The sequence below is a fragment of the Littorina saxatilis genome, linkage group LG1 (assembly GCF_037325665.1).
Source record: "Littorina saxatilis isolate snail1 linkage group LG1, US_GU_Lsax_2.0, whole genome shotgun sequence".
Classification (NCBI taxonomy): domain Eukaryota; kingdom Metazoa; phylum Mollusca; class Gastropoda; order Littorinimorpha; family Littorinidae; genus Littorina; species Littorina saxatilis.
The window spans coordinates 76,356,222-76,371,058 of NC_090245.1; the positions used below are offsets into that span (position 1 = coordinate 76,356,222).

The 14,837-nt window shown below is 41.9% G+C and overlaps 1 protein-coding gene across 8 annotated transcripts in view; it reads right to left on the reverse strand.

Moving 5' to 3' along the window:
• LOC138979672 (tropomyosin-2) overlaps nt 1–14,837 on the reverse strand; it is a 124,303-nt gene that overhangs the window by 51,735 nt on the left and 57,731 nt on the right. For 5 of the 8 annotated variants that reach the window (XM_070352422.1, XM_070352439.1, XM_070352432.1 and 2 more), the window contains exon 2: nt 2,609–2,757. In XM_070352422.1, coding sequence (XP_070208523.1) covers nt 2,609–2,722 — 114 coding nt within the window. In that variant the 5' untranslated portion in view covers nt 2,723–2,757. Of the gene's footprint in view, nt 1–2,608; nt 2,758–3,299; nt 3,459–3,498; nt 3,659–14,837 lie in introns of those variants that run through there. The other 3 variants (XM_070352399.1, XM_070352405.1, XM_070352412.1) reach the window with 3 other exon arrangements.

Consider the following 14,837-nt stretch of genomic DNA (forward strand, 5'->3'; position numbering starts at 1 on the left):
GTTTGCTAGTGACGTGTCTTTTTGTGCATGATGTGGTGATCTCCCTGATCTAAATTTAGATCCAAAAATAGGCCAAGACCAGCCGGGTCCGAGTACGAAATTAATTCGTAAAAAAATCGCAGTTCTTGACTCTTTGGGTGCAAGTCAATGAAACTTGGTAGTTCTTCTAACGGATAGCTGCCTGAGGTATGACTAAAAGCCCCAGGGGCTCCGTGCACCCGGATTTGACAAGTTCAGTACCTTTAATGTTGCTGCCCAAACTGTCATTTCAAATGAGTCTAGCTCCGTAGAATGAAGGAAGCAAACTGAGCAGTCTGTATTGTTCTTTGACGAAAAAAGCAAAGCAGATCGCTCAAACAGGTGGCGATTTGAACTGGAACATGTTGTTCCCTGCTAATGAACTGATTACACTGTGTGTAACAGTTACTAGGATAAACGTTCTACAGGTTGGAATCACGGATGAAAAGATACGTAGATTGAAGAAAGCACTACTTCTTCCTATCAGTTATTCACCTCCAGCGTCGAATAAAACTTTACTTTTTTTCTTCTTCATGTTTTATAGCTATATCTGACTACTTAGAAAAAGAAGAAAGAACCGATTACTTGTATGATGATGCAAGACATAACATCTTCACCTTTCACCTTTGCCCATCTGAAAACCCAGGTAAACTTCCAGGTATGTTGTTTGCAGTTTTGACTATTGGAACATAAACTTCAGAATCACTACGTTAGGAAAAGACGTAAGAAGTAAATTAGGCTTATTATTTGGCTCCAAAACAACTAAAAATCTAGGCCATAGCGGTTCACCGTAATTTGCCATCCTGACATCAGGTCAAAATGTGTTCGGCTCATTCTCTCCCTGACAGGATGCCTTGAGTTTCCTTGTCTGGCAAGGAAACCGATATTATTTTTTTTAAACGTATTTAGAGCTTTTTGTAATGTGTTATGGATGTAAGCAGATTCGCGATCGTCGATAATGATTTTTCATGGTGTTTTGTAATTTTTAAATTACAGAGGAATTTTTATTTTAGACAGTTTCAAGCGAGCTATTTTTCGCGGATGTATTTACTGTGCAAATAACTCTAAATATGGCATAAGTGTCACGTGATAATCAACCGTTTGGTTTCGGCGCATGCTGGAGCAGACGATTTTTTTGACAGTGATGCAACCATATATTACGGTCTCCTTCCAGCAGCAGTCTTAACATTTCGACTTGTTTTGACCTTAGAAGAACAGAACGGAGATCACTGTCGAAGTCGACCAATCTGCAATCATTTTCGTCTCGCGAACACTGCTCGTGAACAACATATGGGAGCTAGATCACTCTGTATTCTGGTTTTGATAGATTCGCGTAGGACTTTCGCGTCCGGTCAGAGAGACAACTGGCGATAGCCGTGGAGCGAGGATTATCAGAATGCGTAATTTGCTTGTTTCAGCAGAAACCTGTGCCAAAAAAACGTAGTATCCTAGCCAGCTATGCTATGCCATTCCGGCGCTACCTGTAGTATATTCACTGAGCTATACAGGCAACAACAATTCGGCTAAGACGATTCCAACATCATTTTGCTTGTGTCGGCTGAACTCAGGCAAACTCGTTCTAAGCTTTCCTGTATCGTTTATCGTATCTTGGTCACACTTTTGACATACGATTCTACAAGAAAGTATGAAAACAATCGACATCTAGTTGTATCAACATTATCTTGGTCTAGAAAGAATCGTAGCAACGTTTTGTCCATACTTAAAAATCCACGCGAACCTTACAACGCACAAGCTTCTTGCGTGAGACATGGTTGCTATAGGCTCTCTGTGTCGAGCAGTGCCGTTATAGAGCAGATTCATTAAACCTAGGTGAAACTTGTACGCTATTCCAGAGGGAGTGGTGCACAGGTAAGTTTTATATATATATATATGTCACACAAATACCAGTATAACTCAGATTTATTGGACATAGGCGAGATTTTCAAAGCAATATATTTGTCTTCCATTCGAAAAGATTACTTGTATAAGGTCTACATATCTGGCAATGCCAGTAAGAGTTGCATCGAGGTGAAACGTCTGATCTTTAAACACCCTTTTTCAGAGGATATTATTAGGTATGCTGGGCAAGCCTTGCATGTCTGACAATACGGTAATTCTCAACACTATTGGAATCCAACAGAATCGACTGCACCTTTCTTTGTTTTTATTTTTGTTTTTTTTCTAGCTTAGACTTCCTGGCATACCAGTAGGACTCAGGTAACGACACACACACAAAAAAGGTCGCTCAACTTCGACATTGCAGCCTAATTAGTAGACCTCAGATCCTAAATATCCAGGTAAAACAAAATTAAGCCTTAACTTATGGGGTAGCTAACTAATCCCTGCAAAACCGTCCAGTATCGGTGTATTCAGGATTTTCTAGATCTAGCTGAAACTACCGCATCTTTGGGGGGGGGGGGGGGGGGATCAAGCTTAACCTGCATTTGCAAGCATACTTTTACGGCTCAGGTAAAGAAACAAAGCATCATGACACAGCCTCAACGCTGCAGTCGTACTAGTATGTCTCAGGTACTAAAATCACCCCAACACAAAAATAGAGTTAAGACAATAGTGACCATGGTTTACTCACCTTGTTCTTCTGCTCTTCTGTGTCGCGGAGCTTCTGCTCCATCTGTTCTGCGCGGTCAAACGCATTCTCCTTGTCCATTTTCATGGCCAACATCTTCTTCTTGATGGCGTCCATGGCTGCTGTTTGTGTTGAGATCTGCTAGCACCAACCTGGCAACAAGCAACGAGAGACAAAAACTAAAGTCGAGAAGAGACTCTGGTGACTTTTGACGGTGTGTGTTGGGAGTCCTCTCTCTCTCTCAGTATATCCCAAGTCAGTGCTGGACTTCAAGACCTTTTCTGTAGTCTTACAGAAAACTGCAGACCTAACTCTTCAGAGACTGAGGTAACTTTCCTAGTAGGGTTCCTTGAAGTGCTATAGTAGAAGTGTCTCTAGGTCTGCAAAGTCTTGAAGTCAAGAGCACAGTGACTGGTACCGAACTGGAGGAGAGAGACCGTCGGAGTGAGAAAGGTAACTGACAACCTAGTAAGCAAGTCGCGAGAGAACGACGGAAGTGGGGATCGGAGGCAAGGTGGGAGGGAGGGAGGGGGGTGGTAGAAAGATGCCGGTACCGGGATAGCATCGCAGGTAATACAAACCAAACACGACAAAAATAATGACGGCGTAAAACAGGAAAGCTACAACCTAAAACAAAAACCACTGACGACGATGATGATCAGAAAAGCTACAACTTAAAAAAAAAAAAAGTCACCTCACTGACCGGGAATGGAGAGAGGATGAGAAGAGAGTCCTGAGCGGAGGTAATGTCTCGGTGAAGGAACCTAGGCGAGTAACAAGTAACGGTACTGCCACGAGAGTCTCGGTCTCGATCAACCTTGCCCCCTGTGTAGGACACACACGCTCACACACACACACACACGCACGCGCAATCACACACCAACCGGTCGTACCAAGTCAAGATCAAGGGGGCGAGCAGGCTGTTCGGAGAGGCAGGCAGGTACACAGAAGAATAGGTCTCCAAGACTTCAGAGCTGACTCGAGAGAGAGAGAAGGGCGCTGATCGTGCTTGCAGGAACCAAGCTCGAAAAGGACTTCAGCTTGTGTGATCCACGCTTACCGCCCGTTCTTCTAGCAAAATTCTTGCTTCCACGAAGCACCGGTATGCCGCGCCAGCCTATCAGAGAAAGATGCTGAGGGGGAGGGGGCTGGGGGAGGTGGGTTTCTGGCACTATAGGGTTACTGCCATGTTTGGCAAAGCTCGGTCCGTGCGCGTGAGTCTGGCATTGCGCGTGGCACACACAACGAGATATACCATGCTGTTTTCCCGGCCCCTACTCTCTCTTGTACTTACTGCCTTCTGGAAGAGGTTCAAACCGCCAAGAACAGACTTTCTCTTCCACCCCCCAACCCACAGAATTCGACCGAGAACTCAGGTGTGAAAGAAAGTGGGTGGGCGTTGTCAATAATGTTGATGAAGAAGATGAAGATGATAATAAACTAGTTTTCCGTGTTTACGATATGTTTTGCCTTCTGTTATGGGCTAACTACAATTCAGTGTTGAAGATTAGCTTATGATGTAGTGCAGTTTGGAAAATTCTGCTGATTATTAAAAACTGCTATACTTCTTCACAGGTGAAAGGGTTTGTAAAATGTTACCCCTGAACCCCCCCCCCCCCCCTCTCCCCCCATCCTTATGCTACCGTTTGCATTTCTCTGTGTCAGAGTAGGCATTACGTCATATCAAGGGACCAGCCTTCATTGACCGTGCAGTGAACACTGAGGCACGTGACTAGTATAGTCGAACCTGCCCTGCCGCCGACCACCTCAGCATGATATTTTGATAAAGACCGACGGGCGCAGTGGCGTGGTGGTAAGACGTCGGCCTCCTAATCGGGAGGTCGTGAGTTCGAATCCCGGTCGCTGCCGCCTGGTGGGTTAAGACTGAGTGGAGATTTTTCCGATCTCCCAGGTCAACTCAAGTTATGTGCAGACCTGCTTAGTGACTTAACCCCCTTCGTGTATACACGTGTAACCGGATTACACAAGCACAAGACCAAGTGCGCACGGAAAAGATCCTGTAATCCATGTCGGAGTTCGGTGGGTTATGGAAACACGAAAATACCCAGCATGCCTACTCAACGAAAGCGGAGTGAAGCTGACTATGCTCTCAGAGTATAGTGTGGGGAACCCAAATGGGCAAACGAGGACACTTAACCAGACAATTCTGGAACGCTGAAGAAGAAGAAGAAGATAAAGACCACCTGCCCATCAAGTTACGACCAGCCCAAAGAAACCCCAACTTGGTTCTTTTCTATACTGCCTGATTGACCTTTCCATAACGAGTGACCACCTGTCTACAAGGACTCCCGTTTTGGTTGTTCCCCTGGGTGGTCGTTACGGACAGGTCAGTTCAACTGTAGACGTTTTGACGAGATCGGTAGTGAGATACACGTAGACATTTACAAAGAATACAGAAACAGGATGACAAAGTTAACGTTTTAGAATAGAAACACACCTCATTCTCAACTACTTTAGCAGACACACAGCCTAAACAGGAAATCTATTTGGCATCGAGTGAGTTTACCAACATACACAAGTCATAAACAGTTCGCAGTAGCTGACGAGACGGCTGGCTATATATATATACAAACACTTACTGACGAGAAACGAACTACACTAGAGAGATTACCGGCATATTGACTGATTCAGCCTGAACGGCTATAGCACGGTAAGTCTACATGTATACAAACATCCGCGTCAGTTTAGCAGATGGGTGCGTCTCAGAAACTGATCCTTTTGTGTGTGCCATAATCAAATTAGCCCACAATTGAAACATACTGAATTTTAAATCATGATATTGGTATTTTTGAGAAGTAAAATGAATAAAGAAATAGTACAAACAAAACTGAGTATTTTGCTTGATTATTATGAAGGTTGTTTTGCGAAAGAAATGATTAAATGCGTGAAAAATGGAGGTCTGATCTGTGACATGAACCATCAACTAGTTTTGTACCTCACTACAAGAATCGTTTAGAATGTCCAAGGACTGCTATTTTTGTTATGTGTGTTTGGTTTAAGTGTACTTGACAGTTGAAATGTTATTTTGTCCACAGAATTGTTTTTTTAAACGAAATTAATCGCTTGAAAGTTTGCCATCACTGTCGTAACATAGGTTTCCACACGCGTGCAACAGCAACAAGTCCTAAATTTGAACTTTAGAATTTGCATATTCATCTTCAACACGATCTTGACATGAAAGGGCATAGAAACTCGCTAAGTTAAATGTTATTTAAGTATTATTTTCTCAAAATTGCATCTGCAAACTAAGTTGAAAGTTGCGCAATATGACATGCTTCTTCAAAATTCCGTTACGATGGTGAACGGTTTTGCAAATAATGTTCAGAGTTTTGAAGAAAGATTAGAACTATTTTGCGCGCAGTGACTTAGAGGTGCGGGTGACTACGCATGCGCAGTTACAGAGAGAAATAGTTCAGGTTCCAGCAGCGAAGAAAGATTTCGAGAATGTTTCCGAAGTCTGTGATTTTGTTACGACAGTGATCAACACCCAAGGTTCTTAAGAAAAGGTGAGTTTTTGCTGCTATGATATTCTATGAAGTGAAAAATTAGGCTAAACATTTGTTAATAATAGTTTTTCTTTCGATTTCACGTAGTCAAAACTTGACTAAATGTTTTAACATAGAGGGGGAATCGAAACGAGGGTCGTGGTGTATGTGTGTGTATGTGTCTGTTTGTCTGTGCGTGTGTGTGTGTAGAGCGATTCAGACTAAACTACTTGACCGATCTTTATGAAATTTGACATGAGAGTTCCTGGGTATGATATCCCCGGCTATTTTTTTCTTTTTTTTCGACAAATACTTTTGATGACGTCATATCCGGCTTTTTGTAAAAGTTGAGGCGGCACTGTCACACCCTCATTTTTCAATTAAATTGATTGAAATTTGTGTAAAGCAATCTTCGACAAAGGCCGGACTTTGGTATTGCATTTCAGCTTGGTGGCTTAAAAATTAATTAATGACTTTGGCCATTAAAAATCTGAAAATTGTAATATTTTTTTTTTTTAATATAAAACGATCCACATTTACGTTCATCTTATTTCACATCATTTCCTGATTCCAAAACATATAAATATGTTATATTTGGATTAAAAACAAGCTCTGAAAATTAAAAATATAAACAATTATGATCAAAATTAAATTTCCGAAATCCATTTAAAGGAACGGTAAGTGTCAATGTTTTCTTTAATTGTAAAAGTTGTATGTTCAATGGAATGGTAAGTCTGAACAAAATAATTACTTTATTTTGTTTTTAGCCAGTGAATGTGGATGCATCAAAATCTTGATAGACATTAAACAAATTCATGTTAGTGAAACTAGTACACATATTGCATCAATCTTTAGTTGAAATCGCAGGTACTTGCATGTTTCAGGTGCAAGAGATTCGACCTGATGAACTGGTGGTAACGTTCCTTCGAAGGAAACCGAAGGGGAACTACTATTGCTTTCCAGGGATCGATGATATTTCCTTAGTCCCTACATCTGATGCAACCATGATTCGTGACCCCACCTTCAATGCCAGGGGGCATTATTTCTTTTAAAATAAATTAATTAACTGCAAGTGGCAACTGTTCTATATGTAACCAATGCCTTTGGTTTATTGTCTTAACAATTGAATGAACCACTTTTGAACATTTGCATTCTTCATGTCAAACCTTATAATACATGTCTGGTTGTTCGTTTCCGAGTTACGTCGGTGATGAACTTTTCATTAATGTTTCTCTTTTTGGGGGCAAAGTTTGCTTGATTTTGTTCAGCTTTTTTTCTTTCTGTTCCTGTTTTAGTGTTTGGCATTTTACCTAAGAAGAATCTGGTTGCAAAATCAGCTTCATTTAGTAAAGTTTGTGGGAAAAAGCATAACCGTTTCTTTGTTACAAAAGTGATGTTTCCATGTTACATCGGTGACCATTTTGCATTCTTTTGGGATAACTTTCTAACATTTTGTCTTAGAGCAACAAATCTTTGTATATATGCTATTGTGAAGGTTAAATGTCAATAAGACTGAATTAATGCCATGTATCAACATGTTCTGATCAGGATATCATTAATTAATTTTCATTTTTGTATTGAAATTTTGACGAATGCATGGAATTTTGAAAAAAAACCATTATTTTCTTGTTTGTATGTAGTCATTTCATATTGAACTCTATAATGGCTTGTGATTCAACAATAATAACTGAATAAAAGTCGTTTTCAGCCTTATAAATGCAGTTTTTTTGTCTTTTATTGTTTCCATGTTACACGGGTGATTTTGCACACATGGTCCAAATAATGCTCAATATATGGCAAACTAAAGGCAATGTTATATTTTTTTCTTGTTTAAACTGAAAAGGTACACCCTGAGAAGTGTGTAAATAGTATTATCAACGTTTTCTGGGAAGATTTTACTTTTGGTGATAATGTCACAAACAGAGGACGAGATTCTGAGACGCACCCAGATACACGGTCAAAAAGTAAGAACTGTGCAGCTTCCAGATGTAATGAGTGGATGGCTGGTATTACGGTGTTCACGTGCACAGAATGCCTGTCAGTCGGACTGGATGACCTAATTATGACTGCTCTAGTGTAGAGGCCTACTTACATGTAACGGTAAGAGCGCCGTTTGCTGGAGCCAGTAATTCCTGCTTACGAAGCATCCAACAGCCACTGATTCAGCCAAAAAGGCACAAGACTATATAGCTGATATAGATTTTTTAAATTATTATATAAAACAATCAATTCTATTTCAGTCCTAATTTCCCTTTTGAGACCCCCTGATAGGAAAATAATTGTGTGTCGGGGGGTGGGGTGGGGTGGTCAGTCGGTTCGTTCCTTTAAACCACGCCATAACTGACTCGGTGAAAGATTGACTGACTCACCCGCTTACTCAGTCACTGGCTCGCCTTGCTCACTTAATTAGTACTATCTTACCTACCGGCAGACTCATCTAGGCAGCAGTCACCCATGCTCATATGCTTGACGCCGACTGACCTGGCCTGCTACCTACTACCTGTGTACCCGCCTGTCCGTATTGTATGGGCTACCTTGGGACTGACTGTGACCTACCAATCTACCCACCTCAGTGTCTAACTGCCTAACTTGATGCGCACCCGCCTACCTACCAGATGACAGTGCAGGGACACGGCATTCACAGACACAGACACTGAATCAGTGCTATTGTTTGGGTACCCGACACTCCGCATAAGTCCGAGTTTAGATATTTGCTGATCTACTGACAAAACAACAGCATACATAGTTGAAAATCAATGTCTCAAGAAACGTCAAAGCTAAATAATGACTACAAAGTAAATTTCAAATTTCAGCTCAAATGATTGCATGCACTGAAGAAACGTACAAGTCTGGGAATGATGTGTTATCACAGCAGTTCTTTATTCACAGCAAGTTCTGGCACCACGCAGTAGCGGTGCCAGGAGTTATCGCTTTCTGCACGGAGTGTGAGTCAGTGAAAGATAAGCCAGGTAAAGCAGAAAGGCTGAGAGAGACATAACAGACTGACATTACATGGCACATGCATTACTTGTGTCTGTTCTGGCAGCGGCCGGTCTACGTATCTCCCAGTCCCCTTTTCTTTCTATTCACGACCCAACCTCGTCCCCACCGGCTTCCCACAAGCTCTTCTTTCATGCCTGCCCTCGAGAGAAAAAAAACACCGCCATGTTTCTGAGAAACCAAAGCACAGAGAACTAAGTTCATATCTGCCTAACACTGATGTACAGCACTATGATTGACTGTATGTAGTTACAGAGAAATTAAATGGGCTCGTATCATGTAGACAGAGAGGAGAGACGGACGCATTGAAGGACAGACGAACAGACGGACGGACGGACGGACAGACGAACAGACAGACACACGGGTTGATAGGCCAAATAGATCGATTGATGGATGGATGGATGGATGGATGGATGGATGGATGGATGGATTGGTTGGTTGGTTGGTTGGTTGATTGATTGATTGATTGAATGAATTACGGAATACACGACGACAGGAACCAAATCGATGGATGGAAGGATGGATGGATGGACAGATAGATAGACAGAGAGATGGACGCGCTTCCTTCATTTCATTATTCAATGACGGCAGATGTTTGATTCATGAGCAGGTCGCTGACTGTTGATCATAATGAAGTATAACGTGTCAAATGTTAATTGACGAGACAGATCATACCGCTCTCAATACCACGTAGGTCATCAATGGACTGAATGTTCAGATATCGACCCATACATCAAACATAGATTTGCTTTGCGGACATATGAATCATGGTGAACCACTGAGTTAAAGCGCACTCCTTCCCGTGTGAACAGTAAGGTCACCGTCTTGCTGCTATGCTTGTTTGTTTGTTTGTTTGTTTAACGCCCAGCCGACCACGAAGGGCCATATCAGGGATGTGCTGCTTTGACATATAACGTGACGTGCGCCACACACAAGACAGAAGTCGCTGCTGCTATGCTAACTTGGTTTTTCTGTCCCCAGAACGCGGAGTGTCTATTTGGGACATGACGTGGTTATATGCTAGGATCACCGTCTTAGATCTTTTTGCCAGGCTTTTATATGGGGTGAGACCATCCCCCCACTTGGTCATATACCAAAAAGCACCAGCCTGAGAATTCTCTGTGCAGGGTAGGGCATTTTTGATGAATTAATTTCGTTAAAAATGTTGGTATGTGACCAAGTAGAAGGATGTTCCTATCCCATGGTAAGATCTGTGGCGGCGAATTGATGGTAGAAGGATGTTCCTATCCCATGGTAGGATCTGTGGCGGCGAATTGATGGTAGAAGGATGTTCCTATCCCATGGTAAGATCTGTGGCGGCGAATTGATGGTAGAAGGATGTTCCTTTCCCATGGTAAGATCTGTGACGGCGAATTGATGGTAGAAGGATGTTCCTATTCCACGGTAAGACCTGTGGCAGCGAATTGATGGTAGAAGGACGGTAAACCTACCATGAGATCTAGTGAACGATAAACGTTTATGTACGAGACAGATCACTCCACTCAGTACAAAATAAAACAGTTCATCAATCAATTGTTGGCTTGGATATCGATTTATACATCAAATATACATTTATTGTCGAGAACCACTCGGTGAACGACCGATACGATCAGCCCAAAGTAAACACCAGCTGTTGTCCCACAGTCCAGCACCCGTCCTAGCGCTACATCAGTCTGTTTTTATGGGGGCGAGGACGCCCCCATTCTATACGGATAGTTTAGAGGTTGACCATGGGCAGCGCCATTTTGTTGTGAAATACGTCATCAGTTTGTGTACACAGGAAGTTGTGACATCCGTCACCCTATGGGAGGGGTGAAGGCAACATTGTTCATCTGTAGAAAGTTGTGAAATCCGTCACCCTATGGGAGGGGTGACGTCAAAATTGGTCATCACAGAGTTTGTGTAACACAGGAAGTTGTGAAATACGTCACCCTATGGGAGGGGTGACGTCAAAATTGTTCAACAAAAACATGATATGTCGCATTGTGCAGGGTCAACTGCAACAAACTCAAACCGAGCCATTCATACCTAGCTGTATTTGAGTGACTTATATACCCGACATTTTTATTTCTTATTTTTAGCACAGGTGTAGGAAAAATCATGAACCAAAATGTTATTTATTTTCTAATTTAACATTTTTTTTACAAATATGACCATGGTCTTTTAAACATACAGTGACATTAAACATTGTTATGTTAAAAAAAAGAACAAAGAAATAAAGCTTTTGTGCACAAATCAGAAAATACATTGTACATTTTACCTACAGGCCAAACAGTGTCTGTTGGCGGCAGAGGGCCCAGCAAGTTGCTATTTTTAGATCGATTAAAAGTTGTCAAGAACAGGCGCTTACATTTGGATGTGTCCACTGATAGTAGGTTTGGTTGTGATCAATCAGAATGATGTAGGAATAAAAATGTATGACAGTTTGGTATGATGACATGTAATTCAAATATGCTGAAATGTAATATTATACATGATATAATATTATTATGGCTGTTGCCATGACCATGAACCCCAAGAAAGGTTTAATGTTATGTAAAATCAAAATACCAAAATCAAGCACCTACTAATCTGGTCAACGGTGCGGCTTGGACCAAAAAAGGATGGACACGCAACTCGCTCAGCCAGCCAGCGCTGCGAGACTTACAGCGGCCAACTTCGCCGCGGCGCGCTCATTGGCTAAGTATTGAACTTGCGTCAAGGCCGATGCGCGTAGATTCCCAGAATGTTTACTTTCGGTTAGATTCTTCGACAGCATTCGCAGAGGTGACTGCCGTATTGTGTACCGCAGTCAGAAGTAATTTATTACTTTTGGGAGTTTAGTAACGTGATATCAGTTTTCAATTGTTCGTTCACTTATATTGCTTTCAGATTTAACACACAAGAAACAGTAGCACGGTTTTCGTTGCGAAAATGTGCATTGGCAGTGCTACGCGATCGAATTGTGTATTATGTACACGCGGTGTTCTTCTCAGGAAAAGACCGAAGCGACATGTGACGTCAGTCGTTCAGCCCGCGAGCGGTGGGATGGGGGGGTTCACATGGTTTGTTTGTTTCAGAACCACACCCATATACACACATTTCACATGTAAACCATTTGTCCGCCCCCTGTCGATATTTATCGACTAAGTTCCTTGTCTGAAGATGTGTTACACTTCCACAATTCCTCAAGGCTTTGGTGACAGGAAATGTCTTCATCGTCTCCTAATAAAAGGTGTTATTGGTGTCAGCACTAAAGTGCACATGAGCTTGTACTAAAGTGCCTTCCTGTGATCCTTGATCAACTCGACATCAGAAAGCTATACTTGTCAAGGCATGGGACTGCATTAAACACTTTCTTTACACAAGCTACTGCACTGTGCATATTTGGTGCCGTCAGATTCAGCAAAGATATAATAAGTTTCGAACACATTTCTGTAAACAACAGTTTTCCCCTGACACTCGCAGAAGTAAGCAATGATTATAACAACACCTGTTAATGAGTAGGACAACTCGCAGAGCCTATCATACAGGCGTACCGGTTTGTGTTACCCTTTTGTCTGAAGAAGAAATCCGAAACAAATAGGCTGCTAATGTTAAAAAAAAGGATAAAAAAAGAATAGTAGGTTTATGGAACGTTTAATTGACACAAAAAACCCACAAATTGACTAAATGTTAAAAAAAAAAACCCACACACACACCATTGTTTCGTTTTAACATTCTTGTATGGATTTTTTGTGTGGTCCTTTCTCAACAATAGACGATCTCAGTATTTCTTTCACAAGGGACGAAGACGAACGGAAAGAAGTGCGTGAAGTGTGAAGACGCTGTATGTGTAAAATGCATCAGTGGGTGAGAAACCCGAGGGTCCATACCTTTGTGCTCATAGACTAAAGGAGAAAATACTGATAACAAAGCTTGGTCTTGTCGGATGGTAAACGAGCCATCCTGGTAAAAGTGTCATCACACAGTTGAAGGCCAGGTGAGATAGAGCGGTAAGGGAGAAACTGCTCATCAAGCTCTAAAGGCTGAACAGGCTGGTAGCCTTGGCCTTGGAGAAATGAAGCTCTCTTTACATATGATTTTACTGCAGAGAAAAAGATCTGAGAACAAAAATCGTTGGAAACTGAAGGCCATACTGACTGGCCAGAAAGGACTTACAGGGGAGTTACCTACTTTTTTGCTTCTGGGTTCAGGCTAATAAAGAGCTGGTGACTGAAGGGGATATAGACGTTCTTCTTCTTCTTCTTTCCAATGATGCCCACCATCATAATAATGATCATATATATGGCATCATCTGCGTTTGAATGACGGACAGGATGATGCCGGTCAATACACCATTCTTGCATACACCCAAAGAGATCACCAAGATTAATGGTCAAACTGCAGGCTCTGATTACACACAATGTCTTCATCATAGTCGTCTCCCGAGCGAAGGTTGTATTGGTGTCAGCGCGAGCCTATTGCTTAGGTCAGTGACAGGCACAACAGACACTGGGGTAGGGATGCGCTTTATCTCTTGCCAAATAAGGATACTAAATACTTAGTACTGTATTAAGTACCTCAATAGTAGAGCAATTACTACATTTTCAATGAAACGAGTAGACTCTGAGGAAAAGCAGGACAAGAACTGAGCCGGCCTTCAAGACTCTTCTGCCAAATCAACCGTCTTTTTATAAGTAGATCTTGCAGGAAGATGTTGGTACATGTAATTCACTTCAGTTTTGTACCTATGTGCACGGAGTCCTTTTCCCACTTCAAGTAAGATGTCCTCTGGGTTACCAAGGCAACTCCGATCGTCCCAGCGCCCACTATCTACTGCCAGTGGCGCCACCTGCTGTGAAAGTGGAAGTGCAGGGGCAGATAAATGATAGTGAAGTGGGGAAGAATGCAGATATGGGGTAAGACAACCTGGAGATGTTGGGTACACCGTACTACAGAGAATACCTGCATGTGCGATTGATGAAAGCCGATCGGTTTGGTATTAAACGAAAGCTATATAGCTGTCTGAAGCAGGTGGATCGCCAGTAAAGATTGAATGTTTTTGATATAAGCAAAATACCCACACACATAAATTATATACTTAGTTGAAAGAGAGAGAGAAAACCCATCACACAGTCACAGATTATAGTCAGGCAGACACACAGACAAAGAAACCGACGAACAGACTAACCGACAGACAGACATAGAGACAGAAATAGACTGAGACATACATACCCACAGACTGACATTGAGACAGTCAGACGGGCAAATACAAGAACTAATAACAAGAATGTGCATGCCACCCTCAAATAAAAATGGAAACAATAAAAACACAACGCCTCAAAACTGTCAACAATTCAAAAAATAAAGTCACTTGGTTTGTTTGTTTGTTTGCTTAACGCCCAGCCGACCACGAAGGGCCATATCAAGGCGGTAGTTACTTGGTGGCAGCTCACGAAAAAAGAAGACATGAGAAGAAGTGGGAGAAGAAAGAGTCCTCCGTGGAACATTTTCAGAGGTCGCATACAAGATATTGTATCCTTGTGCAGCAGCAAAGAAAAAGAAAACAAGAGAATTGTGTATACTCAAACCTATACATACTTTAAGGCAATATGTTTTCCGCGTTTGAACTACGGTGAGTCTCAGTATGCAATTTGTTGGCACTATCTCTGGTCCCAAACAGGTAAATGTGAACAGGAAATAGTACGTCGTGCTGATGACAGAGTGCCAACGATTCTTACGATTATAAGCAAAGTCACAAGTGC